Consider the following 22,196-nt stretch of genomic DNA (forward strand, 5'->3'; position numbering starts at 1 on the left):
AGCTCATATTGTTTTTCCGTTTGCATAAAAAAAAAAATAAAGAGAGAAATCAGCTCTTTTTTTTTTCACAAATAACTAACTTAACTAACTTTCTTAATCTACTCAAATTAATTAAGTAGTTCTTATATTTGAATATTTTGACGTAAAATCATGTCACATTTCATTCACATTAACACAAATAACATACATTAATTCAAATTCAAGATAATTAATAATTACTTCACAGCTCACACATACAAAGGAGAAATAAACTAAAGGAATTACACACACGTCCTCTAAAGATGCTCAAACTAGAAAACATACAAACGACAAGAGGGGAATCAAACGCCAAAGAGACGTGCGAAAATATTCCAGCTAGCTAGCGAGTCATGGCTGGTGCAACTTTTGGAGGCACTTGAGTAGTAGCTCTGTTCATGTTTTCTTCATTCCCAGTCCAACCTATGCGTATATGTATATATCTTACAGGAATTAGATCTTTTGAAGATATAATATCAAAAGACGAATTGCCATTTTATTTTAAAGACTGATCAATCAAACAAGTATAGGATAAACTTCAAAACAGAAACACAAACCTAAGGAGGGATGGATTCCACGGTTTTTGAGCTCTCTGTATTCTTGGCAAAGAGCACAAGAAGTGCACCAGAAGTGAATGCAGCAATCATTGCAGGGTTCTTCTGGTAAGTTAAAAAGCCCTCTCAGTTTGCCTCTGTACGTAAACGAATACAAGCACACGCATCCTACGTACGACAGAACATAGAACACTAAACCCGCGCACGCACAAGCTGCAAAGACACACACGCATATATGTATAAACACCACATCCTCGTTATATATTATGTCTCTGTATATATAGAGTAACAAGAACAACGTATTGTCACGGTCATGATAAGGTTAATTATTTCTCACATGTGTTTCCTTTGTCTATCACTTCAGCACTCTGACCAAAGGCAACGCATGGGCAACAGCAGGTCAGGCAGCCTTCAACAGAATGAAAAAAAGATCAACAACGCGTCACACTTGAATTACTATATAAATATATACACACACATACACACAGAGAAACATGCTTTTCTGAAACTAAAAATTAATCTAATGGATATAATATTGACTGTGAGTTCAGAGAGAGAGAGAGAGAGAGAGCTTTACGGACAATTTCCAGGATCTTCACAGCAATCACATAGACCTGTGGTCCATTGCCCATGAGGATGAGGTTTGGCATCTCCGTTATACATTTTGAATCAGTCGATCGAAGGTGAAGAAGTAATAATAAGAAGCTAGATATGTATCAGATGCGTGAAGATGGGTTTCATAGGAAAATTCTGTACTCTGTGTGTGTGTGTAAATATATATATATAGGCTATTGAGAAAGGCAGAAAGCTCCTTCTTGGTTGACTTTAATTGGCTTCATTTTTTGTTTATAGATATTCAAGTAATTGGTTCGCTATTCCAATAGTGCAAGGCTGGCCTTGTAAAGCGGCACATGGCAAGCTATGAAGAACCATGTAGTTTCTTTATTCTTTACATTCCCTTGTTCTTCTCGTCCGCCGGCCGGCCCATTGAATTGTGTATATATGGATACAATTCCATTCATCAGAAATGGAATGGAAGTAATTTCATAATTATCTATGGTATTTATTAGCTAAATATAGATTACTGATATCAAGCCTCTAGCTAGAATCAATGTTTATTTGATTGCCATGCATATTCATATCTCCCAAAATTGTGTAAATATAATTCAATTTAAACCCCCGTGTGTGTGTGTGAGACAAATTAGTTCAAATAAATATTTGTATTCATGAGCATGTGTTTTATCCATGAAGCCTCTTCTAACTCTGAGAACCCCCAAATAGGCAAATACCCAATTCTCCTAAAATCTTTTTTTTTTTAATTATACCAATGATTTGGAAGGAGAAAGAATACTAGAAGGAAAAACTGTTTGGAAGGAGAAAGAATACTAGAAGGAAAAACTGTTTAAAATAGTAAATATTTTATTAATCTTAAAAGTTTTTTTCTCATAGTATTCGCACCTTCCTATTCCATCCCCTCCCATTTTCTTCCTATCCAAACCTTGGAGTTGACTTTGACTTCATTGATGTATAGTTGTGCTTTAAGTATGGGAAGAACGACATGTTGCATTCATTGGCTGCAGAAGCAAAGATATTGATCAATAATGCCACAATTAGCGGCGCATCATAAAGCTACAATGACATTTTCTTTATAACAAGGTGCTTCGTCACTTGAAGAATGAAGTTGCTTAGTCAAAGCTATATGGCTAGGCTGTGTGATAATGCTGGGACATTTACTTAAACATTCTCAATCCGAAATCAAAGGTTGACTCAAATTTTTGCGGTTGACCAGGAAGCTGAGAAGCCACATCCTTATCATCATTCCTTATTTCCTTTGACAAATAGACAGCCCAGATAAGATAGAGTTGGTCAAATTGCAAACAAGAACATTGTTTTTAGGAGAATCTTCAAGTTAAGGCTAAGTTGTATTCCAATTTCCAAACCAGATGAGTAATCCCTCTAAAGCTATGGACATTTTGTCAAGATTGCCTTATTATGTGGATCTCTCAAAGAAACTAACGTGTAGGGATGTCATTAAGTTTGGACTTATCAGAATTTTCTGCTGCAGTGCTCGTTGTCATCTCCATATTCACAATAGAAACCCTTTATTTTCTTTCTTATTTGAGAAAATTGGTGAAAACCTCTTGTTACAAATTTCATTGTCCAACATATGTCAAAATTTTTTATGAATCTCTGTGCAAACTAATTTTCAATGGGTGAAACTTTTTTTTTTCCCCATCTGCATGCAATCTATTTTTAATTATGTACAGAATAAAAGACATTTGCACATAACTCCAAAAAAAAAAAAAAGTTAAACTTGATGGAGATGAGTTGTACTCGCCCATGGACTTAGTCTTCAAGTAGCTTTAGCAATAAATTTTTTAATGAGAGATTTTTCATCAATTTGTTTTTCTTATTTCCACAAGGGGTGGGAAAAAATTGACCCGAAGAGAAAAATTGTCACTCCTATTTGGGTGAACCACGTCGATCAAGATTGAATGCTTTGAATTAAATGCACTGATTACGCTTCCTGTTTAGTTAAAGTATTTTTAGGAGTAGTTGGGTAGTCATTGGTACATTTAGTATTTTTTTTCCTAATAATTCAGAGAAATTGGGTCAACCGCATTAATTGAAATTGATTTTGAATAATATGAAAAATAAGCTAAAAATGGCTAAAGTTCTTTAGGCGAGTTGAGCATTTAACGAAGGAGAGAGAAAAGTCCGGTTTAAATAATATACATTTTGGTACCGCAATTGGTCTCCACTTCCCAGATTTCTGATTTCAAGACCATAACATGCAAATAGAACACACAAAGAATGTCTCGCTGCCTTCGGGAGGATGTGACCTGAAGGCCTTCAATTAAATTTGGATATCGGGAGGCGCACTTATTGAAGGGGTTTTAATCTTAACGTTTTCGATTGACAGAGATTAGTTTTAAATTCAAAGTAACTGAAAAAAACCTAGGTTTATACCCCCAAAAAAATCTGCATACAAAGCCATCAAGAACCAAGATAGGAATTGAAGCTCTGAGATCTGGACTAGAATATGAAAGTGGCCAACTTATTGGGGGGGGGGGGGATCAAACCTTTTCTATGGAGGGTGGCTTGGGATCGACTTCAATCCAAGTTTATTCATATAGAAGGAAGTGGAGTTTATCAAAGGACTTGCCCTTTTGGCTGCAACACCCTAGATACTTCCCTCCATATCCTCCTCAGAGGTTGTATAGAAGCCAAAGAAGTTTGGCTTAAACTAGTGAAACAACCTCCACTGAATGCTTTCTTCTCTCTTTCTTTGCAGGAATGGATTCTATGGAATACAAAGAACGAGGTAGGAAGCCCGAGTGCTAGAAAAATATCTTCGCAAAGACTCTTTACGCAAGTTCGCCGGAACAAATGGAAAGCCAGAGGTAGGTCTCTATACTTGGATGATCCCATCCCACGAGCAGAAATTGCTTTCATCTCCACACAAACTATAATTACTGTCTTAAAGTTGGAGGATAGGATGAGCATATGTGAACAACGGAGAGATACATGCTCTAAATGGACACTGCCTCAAACAGTCTGGGTTAGATTAGATGTCGATAGATCTGCTGATCGCACTGAAGCAGCAACCTGCGGAGGCATCGAATGTGATAAACGAGGAAACGAGTTACAGGGTTTCACTAAACACCTTGGATTCCACCCAAGCACTACCGCTAAAATTCTAAGTATTACCTCCGATCTTTAGTGTAAGAGTTAGTTGATTGATTTGAGTAAATTAAGAAAATTAGTTAAAGTTAGTTATTTGTAACAAATAAGTGTTAACTTTTCTAAAATACTCTTATTAATCAAGTGCATTAGCTAGATATGAAACTTTTAACACAATTCCCTTAAAAAATAAATAAATATAAAAAAAAGTGAATTAAAATCTTGTATTTAAGAATAAATTAAATGTTAAACTAGCTCTTTATGAAGAATCAAAGGTATTTTTTTGTGGGAAAGAAAAACACGCTAAAGTCAACCTCCAATGTGGCTTGATCGAGGCAATCTCCCTCATTCGCCATGAGAATTCGAATGATCACCCCCTGATCAGACACTTGGGACTATTAACGACCATATCATGAGCAACTGGATTGTCATTATTGACCATGTCTTCAGAGAAACGAACACCTGTGCCGATTGGTTAGCTCATCAAGCTAACCAAGACAATTTCAATGCTACTATCTTCAATCATCCAACTCCAGGATGCATAGACTTGTTATTAGTCACTCTGACCTGCTCGACTTGTTCTATTTCCAGACGGTTTCACTGTGACCTTTGTATTCCCCCCAAAAAAAAGAAAAAGAAAAAAGGTTCTAAGGTTGCATCGCCTGCAGTTGTTAGAACCATTGTCACTGTTGCCTGAGCTATCCTCATCAAAGCCATCACCAACCTGAACTATTGCTTTAATAGAATTTTATGGCCGCTGGATACCAGAAGTTAAAAATATTTCACGCTTGAAAATGCAAGATACACCTCTTGGAAGCTATTTATATTTTCCAAGTAAGTCAACAAAATGTTTCCGACAAGCCTCGCAGTTCTGAGTAATCAAGAAATTATATTAGAACGATAGCTGAGTCTTCTATCAAATTTCGCGAAAAGTAGAAGCTAGATTGTAAATATCTTACAATAGGAGATATGTTATTTAGAAATGAATTTAAGTTTTGAAAATAATAGTTAAGTCTTTAACCTAATTTTTTTATTACTGAAAACTAAGTGAGGTTCCACGGAATTAGTCGTTCTATGACAAAGCAATCAGATAAGGCAGGAGTCTACTTCTTATGCTAACCTTTCTAAGTGTATATTTACGGTGACAATAGCTTGACAGATGACAAGTCTTATCAGTGTACCCATCTCCATCTTTATTGCAACCCATTGTGGATTTAAAAGCCTACATTTCCTCCTCTTGCCTTAACCATGGCATAAACTCGTTTGCAAGGTTTTTCATGCTCAAGTACTCAGAGGGGGCCCCACATAGCGGAAGAAGTTTTTAAAAACATCTTGTAATTTGTATCAAGAAAAAAAATGGACACAGTGCATTAATGAGGAAGTTGTGATCCTGACCATCCATCATGGCCAGAGTGAAATGTTTCTTCTCAACATAAGCAAATTTAAGAAAATTAAATATCAAAACGTCTATCCAATCTGAAAATTTGAAATATCCCATGCTGTAAGTTAACAAGAGAGAACATTCTCTTGACGCTTAACACTTAACATTCACCCAACACAACATTATCAATTACCTGATCATTTTGAAAACTGATAATCTGAAACCTGCATCAGCGAACTTTAGTCTTTTTGGTCTGGCTTTGGGTCTGTATGGCCGTGCAGATTTTCCTCCAACAGCGAATGGAGATGAGTGAAGGTATCACGATCCAAGAGAAATTTGCTCCAATGTAGTATGCATAATAGTAAAAAGTGTTAGCAGAGAACTTGTCACCTTCCAAGATTGCCGTTGTATAATAGACAGCAGTTCCATATAGCTGTCCCAAACAAACAGCAAACTGAAGTATGTAGCTGTATGACTTGCCAGAAGCTATTGCGTATCTGTAATCCATAATGGCAGCATAAACATAAGGCCAGCATAGAAAATGAGAGAAGAGAAAACGACAAGATAATCCAGAATTAGGCTGGATGTATAAACGTTGACTTATTTATTTCAGGATAATAACATTAGCTCTCTAGGTCGTTACTGGGAAATGGGGAAAGATTTATCAGAGAAAAGCGAAACTGAGCCACAAGAAGGTGCAAAGCCCAAACCAACAAATGGAAGTTCATCACGAGCAGGATGAGGGGCACAATGGGCAGGATCAAGAGTAACGAATTGTCCTGACAGGTTGGATGCGTAGGCTATATTCTGGGGGCTGTGTGTGTCTGTGGGGTGTTTATTGTTTTGTTTTGGGGGAGCAGAGGATCTGGTCTCCTGAAAACTGGGATATGAGAGTGGTTTTTCATTGGTGTTTACAGTTTTTCTGCGTCATTTCCAGTATTGGTGATTGTAATCCTCAGATTTTCCCCGTTCAATAGAGGATTTCAGACTATCTATGCCATTATTCTGTCCAGAACCTATCAGTCTTGAACTTACACAACCAAAAGGCTAGCTGGACCCTCCAAAACTGCCGTAATTCCTTCAACAGTGACTATCCCTGCATCCCTTCCAGCATACCTTGAATCCCCTTTGCTGTATTCCTTCCCTGTCAATCGTTCATATAGGATTTTCATCAATTAAAACTGCTTACTCATTGAAAGGCACCATAAGTTCAGATGCTAGGAATGTCAGGTGAGCAATGTGAAAAAGAAAAATTAAAGGACTCACAAACTTCAGCCAGGTAGTTGGCAGTCTTATCCTTGTAAAATTCTGGGGAGAAAACAAAATAGCCTTCAAGAATAATGTGCGTGAGCCCTGTGAATGCCCACCAGCACATTAACACGCGATCGATTTTTGTTAACTTGCGCAGGCGTCCTGCGATAGTCATGTCAGCAGGGAAAAATGAGAATCCTATAATCATTTGCCCTTAAAATTTGAAGCAGAACATATCATTTTCGGTGTGCACATGGTAATGCACCTAGTTAACTCTTAACTGAGTGATTTCCTAATCAAGTTGAAGAGCTGAGACACTGAAAAAGAAATGACATGTTTGCTTTAGTGCACAAACTACTAATTGGGTTCTAAAATTTTATCCACGGTTCTTGTTTAAACTTTCAAGCGCAATTGAGCCCTTAAATTCAAGAAGAAAAATAGCGTAAGCATTAGAATGGATAGTTTCAGACTTCAGAGTATAATCAACATTGCCAAATAAATTTCATTAATGTATAATTTGGCAACGGCAGATCAGGATTCGAAGGAAAATCTTGCAGACCTTACACGAGAAAAAGAAACACACCCTGCCAGTCCAATATTGTGAAGCACTGTACAAAATGATATGCGCAGACAGGACAATCTAATGCATTCAGGAACAGCAAGGACCCAATACAATTACAGCGAGAAGATAACTTTACCTTGCGATGAAAAATGAAAAATGAAAAAATAATAAAACACTCTCTGGAAATAGACCTCTACATTGAAAACAATTTGGAGCAAACATGTTCAAGACGGGCAGTACACTAATTTTTCTTGTGAGCAGTCAAAAAAGGCGACAAATTTAAACTGATAAGAAAAACCAATCAGCACAACTACTCCGAAGCATAGAGATGTCCATTTCAACTTAGAACACACAGTCGATTTTTGTGGACCACCAAAAGAACACAATGAATGAATCTACAGATTGGATAAGGGTACCTGAGAGGAGCCAGATGAAAGAGACGACGAGAAGAGAAGCCACACCGTAGACTCCAATAATGGTAGACTGAGAGAGGAATAAGGGAACGAAACCAGGAAGCTGCAAGTCCCTTGGCTCATAGGGATGACTGTGCGTGACCTGAGATCCCTCCATTGTTGCCGCTATAGCTACTGCTGAGTGAATCTGATCGGAAAACGCGACGGGGAATTCTGAAAGAGCGTCAACGCGGGCTCTCACAAAATGAATAAATAGTGAATCCCTTGAAAAAGTAACTACATCAATATTATGATTAACTTTAATCGATTTTCTTATAAATGTTGGCCAAAAAAAAAATCAATCTTCAACTGGTGTGGTTTGAGTATTAAATCAAAATCAAGGTATTAAAAACCGGACAGTAACTGAACCGGTCAAGATGGTAGATTAATGAGTAATAAGTCAGCTCCGATTCCAAATTTAAATTTTCATATATTCATATTTAGTATTTGTCCATTTGACAAACAATAATGCTCAAAAAAAATTTTATTTTTTTAATAAAATTTTTTGATAGTTTCAATAAATATTAAATGTCATTCTTGGAGTTCCTGATCTTCACGGTCACATGGATTCGTAGTCTAGAGCTCATGTTTAAATGGCCATATCATAATGAAAACGTTTATCACATTAGTATTTTGTAAAAGAAACCACATTAATATTATGATTAATTAATCGATTTTATTTTGGACAGTTATAAACTTATAATTAGTGAATATTAGTATGAGAAATTTATAAAGTATATAAAATTACCCAAATTTCATAAAAAGCATGCATATATTTTATTTTTAAATTTATGTACGGTTTTTTAAAATAAAAAATCAAACATTCCAATATTTTAACAGTCTAGTTAATTGAGATTACATATATTCATTTTATATTTATTAAAAATATCTTTTTATGTAATTTCAAAAAACTTTACTGCTATAAATTTATAAGTGTTGGGGAAAAAAATGATTTTGATATAGTTTATGTGAAAGTATTAATTTTAAAGATGGAAGAGCCGTTTGTGTATTTTAATAAATTAAAAAATATATGTAATTTAATCTTTTAATTATCACTGCATCACTTAAACATTGTCAACATATTTTTAAAAAAATATCTATTTGAAATTTCTAGTGAATTCTCTATTGATATATAGTTTTTTATTTTGTTTTTAATGATTATCTGATTGAATCAGATTCAAATATTATTAGGTTTAATTAGAAATAATCCTCTCAAGATGTTTGTGTAATCTTATATACTTAAACTTGAAACATTATATTTAAGTAATTAAGACTCTTATCACTAGGAATGTCGCGAGTTGGGATATTTTTATTAAGATACTATCAATGTGCTTAATTCATCAAGGTTATACTTGAAGTAGATTTTTTTTTTTTGGACACTAGAAATATTGTTTGGCAATAAAAGCCAACGCCTTTCAAGCTGTCATCCTTATCACTCGTGCCAATTTAAGTTAGTATCAAACTTTTAAAATTATCCAAATATCATGTAGCCAAATCATATCTAGTAATTTTTTCTTTATCTTCTTATCATAAATTTATTCATGGATCTAGGAAACTTAAATATTTAGATCGACCTATTCAATGAATTTTATGGTATTACTTCGATTTTAAATATAAGACTCAAATATATTATTATCTTCGATCCTATTTATAAAAGCTAGTCGACTAATTTGAAGAGATTAAGGAAAGAAGTTAAGTTGGTTATCTGTAAGGTGTTGTCTTTCCTAAAATATCCTTACTAATCAAATTTATTGGTTAAAACTATTATTATTAGAAGGACTATCTTGAAAAAATATATAAATATGAAAGACAAAATGGATTGGATTTTTATATTTACGATCAAAATAAAAATCAAACAATGTCTTGTATTAGGGGCTGGAGGTAGCATGTCCTTTTTAGTTATCCAAACTAATTCTATTAATTGTACATGTTAAGAGGGATTGCATCAAAAAATAGTTTCAATTCGAATATATAAAAAGATATTTTAAAAAAATCAACACATATGTTTAACAAATAATTAATTTAAATATTTTTTAGTATATCTAAAATAGTTAAGTAGATTTTATATTAAGGATCAAAAATTATAATTAAGAAGGTAATTGTCCGAACAGGGTATGATCGTATCTTGGCTTTGATTTGACTATGTAATTATTCAATAGTACATATAAAAATATATATTGTTGTGTTGTGTAGCATTTGAAGGTTGGCGTGATTTATTGGAATTTCCATGCTTCATAGTGATGCATTTCTGCTAGCAATCTATTTGGTCAAAAAAAAAATTAAGAAAACACTTACGGTCTGTCTTTAATATTCATTAGGTCAAATTTGTGAATCACATATAATTATATATGTGATTGGAAAACTTAACATAATGAATATAAAGATCTTCACGTAAGTTTTTCATATTACTTAATATATAATACCAACAAATTACATTTAAATTATTTATATCACCCACCTTAAAATCTCTTCCACCAAGCCACTTCTTCAAATTGGGCTTCACAAGCCATTCTTGATTTCTTCACTAATTGCCTCAACATTCCCCCCCCCCCCCAACCTAATTCCAAGTTCCCGCCATGAAAAATTTCCCGCATGCCTCATTCCTCTTGTGTGTTCCTTTTCACTTCTTTTGTTTCTGAACTCTGAAGTCCCACGTGATGGAAGTACTCTTCAGAAAAGCTTTTGTTGGCATGTGCATGCTTCTTCTTTTTTTCTGACCTTGCATGTGTATGTTGCTTTGTCCAAAAAGGTTTAGGAACCATACTATTGTATCACATATATTTGCCTTTTTAATAAAATTAAATGTGAAAATTTTTATTAATTTGATGTATAGAATCTTTCAACTAGTGTTTTTTCAACTCTCCAAATAGAATCTATTCCAAACACATGTATCACGATTGCTTTCTTCTACAAGGTATAAATATCTAAATTTTTTATATTTAAATATTTTTTTCAGACCTATTGCTGATATTAAGTAGTAGCCAAAATTTTATATCTATTTTTCATAATATTATACATTGATCAGAATTGTGTCCGGCACAAGTAACTTATTCATTGAAAAATAATGGTACCTACTGTACATTGATTTTATAATTAATAAATATTCTCCTCCTTGGGGTTTCTGAGGCTACTCTCTTTGATATAATTTTTTTTTTTTTAAGAAGTGTTTCTGACCTCCCTTCTAATACTAGAGTTGAGAAAACAGATTGAGCCAATTAGGCCAACCCATTTAGGCTTAAAAATTAAAAAGGATGGACTTGAAATTTTTCCTTCCAAATTAAAAGCAGATTTAAAAGAGCTAATCTGAATAGGTCGAGAGCGTAAACAGTCGGCCCATTTAGGTCTTTTTAATTTTTTTAATATTTTCAAATTTATTAATTTGATGTTAATATTTTTTTTTTTACATTATTAATGATATTGCAAATATTTATATAATAATTTGATTTATATTATGTTTATTAATATTTTTAAACTATATATATTTGATAAGAGAGTATTTTTATACTTATATAACTTGTGATTTTATTATTTGAATTAAAACTTATGAGTTTCTAACAGTAATATATCTCAAACTAAAATAAAATTTATTCAAAGAAGCAAATCTTGATATTTTTCACCAAAAAAGAGCCTACTTGTAGTGAGTTACATTTAAATATTATTGATATTGAAGATAGTGATGAAAATCATGTTGATGATGTTGCTATTGTTTAGTGTTTAGTTGGTGCTTTCTACGATTTAAGAAAATAACTTGATTTGATTTAGTTTTAGAAATTTGGACTACTATTTAACATTTTGTTTTATTAATCTCAATGGCTTGATGCATGAATTGTTAGAGTATAAATATCTAAGTATAACTAATTTATAATATTGGTTATATTAGTTAGATTAGTTCAGCTAGAATAAAACTGATTGTACAGCTCACGCGTGTAGTCCTTTTCATACTCTGTATATATATCCAAGATGAAATAATAGAAAAGTTACTTTCCCATTCTTATCACCATGTTCACTCCGTAACATGGTATCAAAGCATTTATGCTCTCTCATTCTCCTTCCTTGATTTTCTCGCCCTTCTCTTTCTTCCTGACTTCCGCAGTATTTTTTTTCTTTGCTTTGAAATGTCTTCTTCTGTTTCTTCTTCAATTTCTAAGCAAATCCAGAGTCCTACTAGCCTGTATTGTATACATCCAAATGAAAACCTAGGGTCTGTTCTTGTTTCTCCTCCGCTCCCAGGAAATAACTATCACTCTTGGTCGCAAGCTATGGCAATGGCCTTGGAGTCCAAGAACAAGATAGATTTTGTTAACAAAAGCATTTCTTGTCCAGTTCCAACATATCCGTTGTATTTGGCCTGGCGTTGATGCAATAATCTGGTGATTTCATGGATCAATCGATGTCTCTCACCGAATATTTCACAGAGTGTTCTTTGGATCGACACAGCTTATGACCTTTGGTTAGATCTAGCAGATTGTTTTTCTCAAAACGATGCTTCTCGTATTGCAGAAATCCAAGAAGAAATGTTTTCTTTAAGACAAGGAGATTTACCAGTTGGCCAATATTTCACCAAGCTTAAGATTCTTTGGGATGAATTGCAAAATCTACGACCTCTCTCCTATTTACTTGTAAAGCTCGAAAGTATCTGCAACAAGATTACCCTATCCGTTTTCTTCGTGGCCTTAATGATCGATTTACAGGGGTTAAATCTCAAATAATGCTTATGGATCCTATTCCTGGTATAAATCGTGTCTGTAATCTTGTTTTGCAGCAAGAACAAGAGATGATTTCTAAATCCAAGGTCCTCATGGCAAATCGTGGTCCTAATCCACGATCTCAGTCTCAACCTTGGCAAAATAATGGTTCTAATTCTAGTTTCAACAACAAGCAGTGTACGTTTTGTGGCAAGCTGAGACACACAGAGGAGACATGTTATCGCAAGCATGGATTTCCTCTTGGTTTTAAATTTCAAAATTCATCCCACTTGGCCAATAATTCTATTTCTCAGCCTCCGATTTCATTAGCCGAAGCCAAGGATTCCTCTCATGATGCAAAAATTGGTCTAACTTCTGAGCAATATCAACAGGTTATAGCACTGGTTCAAAAGGACAATTCCTCCAACCCTCCAACTCCTTCTTTAAATCACGTTTTTGCTTCCCAAGGAGGTAAATCATTTGTTCTCTCTACCTTTTCTCAAAACTTCTGGATCATTAATACTGGAGCTACAGATCACATTTGTTGCAATCTCTCTTCCTTTACCTCCTACAGTAATATTCGGCCTATCAATGTTTCCCTACCTAATGGAAATTTTGTCACTGCCTCTCAATCAGGAACCATCCATTTCTCTGATTCCTTTTATCTCTCTGATTTTCATTTTAATTTGTTGTCTGTTACCAAACTTACTGCCAGTCTCAATTATATTCTCATTTTTCTCAAATCTTCTTGTTTGATTCAGGACTTGACCAAGTGGAAGACAATTGGTTCAGCTGAAGTTCAAGAAGGATTATATATAATGAAGCGTCAGGAAAATCCATCTCTTGCTCTTGCTTCCAGAACTCATGTTAGAACCCATGATGCCAACTTCTTCGACTTATGGCACTTCTGTCTCCTGGATCTCTTCAGCGAATTCATAATAAATTCCCCTCAATTCCATGTAATCTTTCTTCTGCTCATTGTGATGTATGTCATTTTGCTGGACAAAGAAAATTACCATTTCCCACTAGCACTTCTCGTAGTGCTCGTGTGTTTGATTTACTTCATGTTGATATCTGGGGACCAGCTCCTTCCATTTCTGTTCATGGACACAAGTATTTTTTTTGTCTATAGTTGATGATTTTTCAAGATACACCTGGGTCTTTCTCATGAATAACAAGTCTGAAATTCGGTCTTTGTTACAAAATTTTATTACTCTACATGAAAAGCATTTTAATCTTTCTGTTAAAACCATTCGATTTGATAATGGTTTAGAATTTGCTATGACAAATTATTTTGCTTCTAAAGGAATCATACATCAGACTTCCTGTGTAGAAACTCCTCAACAAAATAGTGTTATGGAAAGAAAACACCAACATTTGCTTAATGTCACACGAGCTCTCTTATTTCAATCTCATCTGCCCACAGCTTACTGGTCCTATGCACTTAATCATGCAACTTATATCATTAATATGCTTCCATCTCCTTTGCTGCAAAATGTTGCTCCTCATGAACTCTTTTTTCAACAACCACCTGACCTCTCCACTCTAAGAGTGTTTGGTTCCCTTTGTTATGCTTCAACTATAACATAAAATCGTACAAAATTTGATTATCGTGCTCATCAATGTGTATTTCTTGGTTTTAAACCGGGCACTAAAGGCTCTGTTCTTCTTGATATTAAAACTAGACAAATCCTCGTGTCCAGGAATGTTGAATTTTTTGAATCCATTTTTCCCTTTCAAAAACAAACTATTTTATCCAATTCATCTCCTATATGTCTTCCTCAAGAACAACTACTTCTTGATTGTTCTAATCTTCCATTTCACTCCCTAAAATTACCCTCTACTTCTGTCATTCAACCATCAAATATTGAGCCATCAAATCCTGTCCCTCCTTCCATTACTGAGCCATCAAATCGTCATTCCACAAGAGCAAGAAAATCACCAGCTTACCTTCAAGATTATCATTGTTCCCTCTTAACTTCAGCTTCGTCTTCTTCCACTAGTACAAGCAAATCAGGTATTCTTTATCCTCTTTCCTCAGTTTTGAGTTATGATAAACTTTCTCCTTCTCACAAACATTTTAGTTTGTCCATATCAGTTGACTATGAACCAAAAACTTATGCTCAAGCCATTAAACATGATGAGTGGAAACAAGCTATGGCTGCTGAGATTGGTGCCTTAGAACAGAATAAAACCTGGATTCTTACTGATCTCCCACCTGGAAAAACTCCCATAGGCTGTAAATGGGTTTTCAGAAACAAGTATAAGGCAGATGGCTCACTTGGTCAAAGGAAGGCTCGTTTGGTTGTCAAGGGTTATACCCAAGTTGAGGGAGTTGATTACTTAGACACTTTTTCTCCTGTTGCAAAGATGACCACAGTGCGTTTATTATTAGCTATAGCAGTAGCAAAGAACTGGCATTTGCATCAACTAGATGTTAACAATGCCTTTCTTCATGGTGATTTGAATGAGGAAGTTTACATGTCTCTACCCTCTGGTTTTTCATCCTCTAAACCAAATCAAGTTTGCAAACTTCAAAAATCCTTATATGGTATAAAGCAAGCTAGTCGTCAATGGTTTGCAAAGTTATCTACTGCTCTTATTTCTTATGGCTATAGAGAGTCCAGATCAGATTATTCTCTCTTTGTTAGAAAAACTAATGACTCTTTCACAGCTTTACTGGTTTATGTTGATGACATTATTTTAGCTGGTAATGATCTTGCTGAAATTCAGCGAATTAAAACACTTCTGGATGATGCTTTTAAAATCAAGGACCTTGGTGCTCTCAAATTTTTTCTGGGATTAGAAGTTGCTCGATCCAAATCTGGAATTTCTTTATGTCAAAGAAAGTTTGCTCTGGAAATTTATATGATGCTGGTTTTTTGGTTGCTAAGCCTCTCCGATCTCCACTAGATCGACATGTCAAACTATCTCAGAATGTGGGCACCCCATTGGCTGATCCCACTGTTTACAGGACTCTTGTAGGCAGACTTGGTTATCTTTGTGTTACTCAGCCTGATTTAAGCTTTGCTGTTCAATAGCTCAGTCAATTTGTTTATGCTCCTACTCATGAGCATCTCAAGGCTGCTCACAGGGTCCTTCGTTATCTCAAATCTTCTCCTGCCAAAGGATTATTTTTTCCTTCTTCATGTGATTTCCAGCTCAAAGGATATTGTGATTTCCAGCTCAAAGGATATCTCAAATCAGTTACTGGTTTTTGCATTTACTTAGATCATTCCCTTATTTCTTGGAAGGCAAAGAAACAAGCCACGGTGTCACGCTCATCATCAGAAGCAGAATATCGTGCCTTAGCCTCTACCGCTTGTGAGATACAATGGTTATTATATCTACTCCAGGATCTTCACATTCCACATCCTAAGCCTGCAAATCTATTTTGTGATAACCAGTCTGCCCTACACGTAGCTGCAAATCCTACTTTCCATGAACGTACCAAGCATATTGAAATTGACTATCATATAGTACGTGAGAAAGCTCAAGCAAGCACTCTTCATCTTCTACCAGTTCGCTCCATAGATCAAGTTGCTAATTGTTTTACTAAAGCACTCTCCATTGAAGCTTTTTCCACTGCCATTTCCAAGTTGGAAATGATTAATATCCATTCTCCAGCTTGAGGGGGGTGTTAGAGTATAAATATCTAAGTATAACTAATTTATAATATTGGTTATATTAGTTAGATTAGTTCAGTTAGAATAAAACTGATTGTATAGCTCACGCGTGTAGTCCTTTTCATACTCTGTATATATATCCAAGATGAAATAATAGAAAAGTTACTTTCCCATTCTTATCACCATGTTCACTCCGTAACATGAATTTTATGAAATGTATTATTTTGCTTCTATTTATATCAAAATACTTAAAAAAAATTTTAAAATGCCTAAAAGCCTGCGGGCTCTAGACTCTACTGCTCCCTTCTTTTTTCCCTTCCTCAGGATCTTTTCCTCTCACATAAGTCATCTTCCTCTTTTACTCTGATTTTTCTTTTAAAATGGGTCACTGATACGTCCTTCTTTGCTGCCATTATTCATGTTCCAGGCATGCTACTTGTCAATTTGTGATGCCAAGGGTCATAACAATTGATTCTCACATAATTTTCATTTGGCACAAATCGAGCTTCATTAGCAGACTCCATTTTCCTTATGAGTTGTCGTCAACCGAGGCTGGAAGAAGAATATTCACAACAAGAATCATCTTACTGTCGTTGATTGCCAATAAAAATGAAGAGAGTAAAAGACGTGCACCTCTGGTACAATTTCTTATTTGTTTTGTAAGACGTGTTCATGTGCTTAGTTTCTCTTTAAAAAAAAAATTAAATTAAAGGGGTTAGTACTAACAATTAAGAGTACGATCAAACTTGCAACCTTCCACTTATAAGAAAATATCAATGTTATTAGATTACGAGATACTTCTCATGTGCTTAGTTTCCTTCTCAACAGTTGTCGTCTCTTTTCTTTTATAAAATACTTTCCCCACCGCGAGTATTACAAGTGGTTGTTGGTCATGGTTTGTGTCAGTGGCCTGCATCACTAAATGGACTTTAGGATATAGCTGGTAGCCCCAGCCCGCCAGCCTGCTAAAAAAGGCGGGTTTGGGTTGGCAATATGCCAGCCCGTCAAGGTGCAGGCTATTCCAACCCACACCGTTTTGAGCCCGTTCTGTACGGGATGACCCGCTTTTTTTTATTTAACTTTTTCATATAATTCCTAATATAGTTAAAATATTTTGATCCTCAAATTCCACATGAACAATTAAACATTGCTTCTTTCATATCATTGCATAAGTAATTAAACACTTTATATATTTTGATCCTGTGTGTAGTTATACGAAGATCATCGTCCATCTTTTATTTTTCATTTATTTGTTGTGTCACTATAAAAGCCTTTATAAAATTAAATAAACATGTGATACTTATACATTTATACATAAAATATCTACTTAATTAATTTGGATAAAAAAACTAAATTACTTTGAATAAAAAAACTAGTTAAATTAATTATTTATAAAAAATATATTCTTAAATTATAAATTAATCTTCATTTTATTTTATCATAACTCACTATTCAAATTCAAGATTCAAAGTCTAATTTTAACATTTTAAATTAAGCTCAACCTATATTAATAATAATAGTTTTTATTTAAAAAAAAGAATATGTAGGCGAGCCAACCCGCCTTGACAGTTTTGCCAGCCCGCACTGCCACGGGCTGGCCCGTATCCGTACCGCCAACCTGCATTACCACCTCTACTTTAGGATGATTGGCGGGGCGGGAGGTGACCCATTGAATTTGTCATTAATTCTTAAATACCTTGTGTGTTCATGAATAGGATAATAACTTGGTTACTTATAACTGCATTAGTTGATGTTTTTATTACTACTTAATATGAAAGTTAGATAATTAGTTTAGAAAAAATAAGAAAATTAGTGAACAGTAAAAAATTGTGTGTTTTTCTTAAACCAGGCTTTTTAATCAAGTACGACATGCCCGTTACTTAATGTAAGAGCTAGTTGACTAATTTGAGTAGATTAAAAAAATTAGTTAAGTTAGTTATTTGTAATAAATAAATATTGTCTTCCCTTATTTATAATAAATAGATGTTGTCTTTCTCAAAACAACGTTGCTAATAATATGTATTACCTATAAGTATCATTTGATGAAATCTACACGTGCCACTATTATAAAAACTACTTTGAGAAAAAATAGATAAATATGATAGACAAAATAAATTGAAATTTTGTATCTAGAACCAAATTGAATATCAAATTAGCTCTTATATTAAAGAATGGAGACAGTAAATTGGAACTATTTCTTGGTAGGAATTTTTTATAATCAATAAGGATATTTTAGAAAAAAATTATTATAAATTGGAGAAATAACCGAAATCTTGTCATGTAATAATGTTCTGATTCGTAATTTGCATAGTTAACATGTTTTTGACCTCGTGGTAATATGAAGTTTTTGTCATGTAATAATGTTCTAATTCGTAATTTCCTTCATTAACATGTTTTTGCTCACTTTGGTGACGGGTGCCCATGAGTCGGATAGGAGATATGCAGCCTCTTTGGTATAAAGCTGATAATATGGGTTGGGCCAACCCGTCAAAAATGACGGGCTCAGGTTGGCAAAATGCCAACCTGCCAAGGTGCGGGCTACTCCAGCCCGCACCCTTTTCAGCTTGCTTTTTTTTTAATTTTAATTTTTATACAGTTCTCAATATATTATACAACATAATTGGAGGATTTTGACCCTCAAATTTCACATTTACATCTCTTCATCCATGTAATTGCATACGTAATATACACATAAAAGATCTACTTAATTAATTTGGATAAGAAAAATAATCAAATTAATTATTTAGAAAAAAATATGTGTTGGTTTTTTTAAAATATCTTCTCAAATTATAAATTAATCCTTGAATTATTTTATTATAACTCACTACTCAAGTTTAAAACTTCAAATCTAATTTTAACATTAAAAACTAAACTCAATCTATACAAATAATAATAATTTTTTTTAAAAAAATTTAGTGGGCCTGCCAAGGTGCGGGCTGAAGCTTTCGGCCCGTACTGCTGTGGGCTGGCCCGTATCTGCACCGCCAGCCCGCATTACTAGTTCTACTTTGGTAAGGCATTTTGGAAGGTAAAAAATAGCTTATGAGTGTAATAAGTTATTTGTAAATTTAAAAGCTGTTTGTCACAACTTTTGGCCAATTTGACTTATGCGTCAAAAGTTGCTTTTTTAAGCACGATTGCAAAAGCACTTAAAACTTATTAATAACTTATGCAAAAATAGCATTTTGAAATTAAGAGACATTTTTGCCTTTATATTTATATTGTTCTTATACTTCTTTCTAGATATTTTTTGCTTCTCAATCGGTTTTTATTTATTTAATTTTAATATTCTCTTAAGTGAAAATAATTTTTAATGATTTTTATAATATTTTTAATTTTAATATTATTTTTTAATTTCATATTTACATAAATTATGCAAAATATATCATCTAGTTAATTTTGTAATATTATTTGGTTAAAAAATTTTCACATTACTATGGTTTCTAATTTAAATATATTTTATTTGTTAAATATAATTTCTTCCTATTATAATAATAATTTAAAATTATTATATTTTGTAAATTCATATTTTAATCATTTTTTATTATTTAATAAAATTTATATCTATTTTGTCATTCGACAAAGTAAATTTATTTATTCAATTATAACCCAAACAAATTTTTACTTTACAAACTAATTTTTATAAAAGTCAATCCAAACACAAATCATATAACCCAATCTAACTTTTACCCAAGCCCACTTTCTAAAAGTTAAATAAAAAATAAGTTTTTTTTTTATGACTAATCCAAACGGATTTATAATACCCTTTTGTTCTAGGGAGCAAGGTTCGCTATCCTGTTTGTAAGTAAACAATGATATTGGCATGGACCTCCCCTTGATGTGATGAAGATCATATGCATTCTACTTAATCTACATTTGAGTTATGCATTGCTATTTCCAATCTTTAATATAAGAATTAGTTTCATTTTCAGTTTAATCTTAAATATAAGATCTTTAATTTATTTTGTCTTTCGTATTTATCTATTTTTTAAAATAGCATTGTATGGGTTGTACATATTAAAAGTTTCATAAAATGGTAATTTTAGCTTATACAGATGATTAGCAAGGATATTTTAGAAAAGACAACACATATTTGTTATAAATAACTAACTTAAAAAATTTCTTTAAATATAATCAAAATAGTCAATTAGCTCTTATATTAAGAATAAGAAGTGGTATGTTTTATTCCTTTCGGTCCTATTTATAAGCTTCAAATTTGAAAATAAGTGTTGTCTATTTTATAAATTTCAATTTGGATTTATCTTAACATTTAATGCATTTTTCTAATGTTATCCTTAATTATTTCTCTCTTATCATATTTTCTTTCATTCTTTTTCTCATTCATAATAAAAGTATATTTAGAACCAAAAGTCTATTTCTAGCCTATTTATTATTTTAACTGATTATTCGTTATCTGTAAATTAGTTATTTGAAACTTATAATAAAAACTGAAGGAAATAATATTTTCGCTTTCAAATTAGTTAATTAGTTTGTAAGGTACTTTCTCTATCTTTTATTATAAAATCTAAATTTTTTTAATCGGTCAATTCATTTTTTTATGATACTTAGTTTGTGTTTGTCTCAACATTAAATGTATTTGTGCTTATTTTACTCTTAATTCGTTAATTCTTATGGGATTGGTGGTAGTATATTCTAGTTTAAAGAAAATTACTATAAAAATTTTAATTATAAAATTTATTGTCCAAAATCTGTTAAAGAATCTAAGTGCAATTTATTTTCTTCCAATCGATACAACTCTTCGATATAATTTAGGCTCGTGATAATCTAACACTTCAATTATTTTTTCATTTGTATTGAGCACTCTACGATATTATGTGATTTACTAAACACTTTAAAATATTATTTCAAGTGCATCCACCCTCTTAAAATACTTTATAGTGGATCAAATATTTTAAAGTAGGTTCATCCATCTTCCTAAAAAATAATAAAAGTACTTTAAGACATTTAATGTATAGTTATTTAATGAATTTTTGGGAAATTAATGGTAAAGTTAAAATTGTTTTTTTTAAATACTTTGAGAATATAATTACTCTTAAAAATAATAGTAGTTTAAAAGTGAAATTATACTATCTCTGATTCTTAATATAAGAACTAGTTGACTAATTTAAGTAAATTAAGAAAACTAGTCAAGTTAGTTATTTATATTGTTTTTTCTTAAAATATTCTTATAATCAAATATATTAACTAGAACTACTATTATTATATAAAAAATAGATAAATATAAAAGATAAAATAAATTAAAACTTATATTTAAAATTAAATAAAAATTAAATAAACTCTTATATTAAATATCAGAAATAATAGTATCTTAATATTTTTTATACCTTTAATACTTTCACGTGCTGAACCGCAAAGTAGATTGGGACACTGCGCTTTTGAAACCCTATAATCTATTTTCAATTATCCTCAATTTTTTGGCGTAAAAACATCAACGACAGGGGGAAAGGGCCTAATTGAAGGTTTCAAGGCAGATGGGAAGCTGCTTTCGGCTGTGACCAAACGAAACAGCTGATTTTGTGCATTTGCTAGCCCTACGGTGCCATAGTCATCCAGATCCTCTTCTCCGGTGTAATTCGGCTTCACTTGGAGGACTTTTGGGCATTTCTCGCAGCAACCGACTTCGAAACAACAAGGGATCTTGAAGCGTCTGCATATATAATCTCTTGCTTCGTGGATCTTTGTATTTTCGCATTTTTTGTCCCATCATCTACGCCGGTAAGTCCTTCTTGAGAAACAGTTCCTTTTTCTGGAATCTTGGTCTTCAAATATTTATTAGATGATTCCGCTGTTATTTTCATGCTTATATATGTTTATTGCGTGCTTCTGGACTTTCGTAAGTTTGAATTTTGCTTATCTGGTTTAGTTTCCTGATGTTCAAATTGTTTCTCGTTCGATTTCTGGCAATAATCTGAAATATCTTGTTTAAAGTTTTAGTCTTTGTCTAGAATATCCAGGGCGGTTAATT

At 33.1% G+C, this 22,196-nt stretch overlaps 3 protein-coding genes across 3 annotated transcripts; 1 reads left to right on the top strand and 2 right to left on the bottom strand.

Annotated features, from left to right (window-relative positions):
- Positions 1-201: 201 nt before the first annotated feature.
- LOC114731120 (cell number regulator 2-like) lies at positions 202-1,258 on the bottom strand. The gene is made up of 4 exons (XM_028918240.1): positions 1,151-1,258; positions 907-978; positions 573-782; positions 202-438 (listed from the first exon to the last, which is right to left on the bottom strand). Exons 1-4 carry the CDS (start codon positions 1,230-1,232, stop codon positions 359-361), a joined length of 444 nt encoding a protein of 147 aa, XP_028774073.1. The 5' UTR covers positions 1,233-1,258; the 3' UTR covers positions 202-358.
- A 4,333-nt stretch (positions 1,259-5,591) lies between these two features.
- LOC114731119 (probable 3-beta-hydroxysteroid-Delta(8),Delta(7)-isomerase) lies at positions 5,592-8,096 on the bottom strand. The gene is made up of 4 exons (XM_028918239.1): positions 7,864-8,096; positions 6,901-7,047; positions 6,670-6,778; positions 5,592-6,131 (listed from the first exon to the last, which is right to left on the bottom strand). The coding sequence occupies exons 1-4, from the start codon at positions 8,015-8,017 to the stop codon at positions 5,864-5,866; spliced, it is 678 nt and encodes a 225-aa protein (XP_028774072.1). The 5' UTR covers positions 8,018-8,096; the 3' UTR covers positions 5,592-5,863.
- A 4,484-nt stretch (positions 8,097-12,580) lies between these two features.
- On the top strand, positions 12,581-13,380 carry LOC114731128 (uncharacterized). The gene is made up of 2 exons (XM_028918248.1): positions 12,581-13,055; positions 13,346-13,380. Exons 1-2 carry the CDS (start codon positions 12,608-12,610, stop codon positions 13,378-13,380), a joined length of 483 nt encoding a protein of 160 aa, XP_028774081.1. The 5' UTR covers positions 12,581-12,607.
- The last annotated feature ends 8,816 nt before the right edge of the window (positions 13,381-22,196 follow it).

This window comes from Neltuma alba, unplaced genomic scaffold, assembly GCF_004799145.2.
Source record: "Neltuma alba isolate B1F8T4 unplaced genomic scaffold, ASM479914v2 tig00012805_pilon, whole genome shotgun sequence".
In the NCBI taxonomy this organism is placed as follows: domain Eukaryota; kingdom Viridiplantae; phylum Streptophyta; class Magnoliopsida; order Fabales; family Fabaceae; genus Neltuma; species Neltuma alba.

Coding starts and splice junctions, on each gene's coding strand:
- LOC114731120 (XM_028918240.1), bottom strand. CDS start 1,232: ATGTATAACGGAGATGCCAAACCTCATCCTCATGGGCAATGGACCACA. Junction 979..1,150: donor CTGTGAAGATCCTGGAAATT/GTCCGTAAAGCT, acceptor ATTCTGTTGAAG/GCTGCCTGACCTGCTGTTGC. Junction 439..572: donor TGGAATCCATCCCTCCTTAG/GTTTGTGTTTCT, acceptor ATATACGCATAG/GTTGGACTGGGAATGAAGAA.
- LOC114731119 (XM_028918239.1), bottom strand. CDS start 8,017: ATGGAGGGATCTCAGGTCACGCACAGTCATCCCTATGAGCCAAGGGAC. Junction 7,048..7,863: donor TTTCATCTGGCTCCTCTCAG/GTACCCTTATCC, acceptor TGACTATCGCAG/GACGCCTGCGCAAGTTAACA. Junction 6,132..6,669: donor CCAGCTAGCCTTTTGGTTGT/GTAAGTTCAAGA, acceptor TATGGATTACAG/ATACGCAATAGCTTCTGGCA.
- LOC114731128 (XM_028918248.1), top strand. CDS start 12,608: ATGCTTATGGATCCTATTCCTGGTATAAATCGTGTCTGTAATCTTGTT. Junction 13,056..13,345: donor CGTTTTTGCTTCCCAAGGAG/GTAAATCATTTG, acceptor TGTTTGATTCAG/GACTTGACCAAGTGGAAGAC.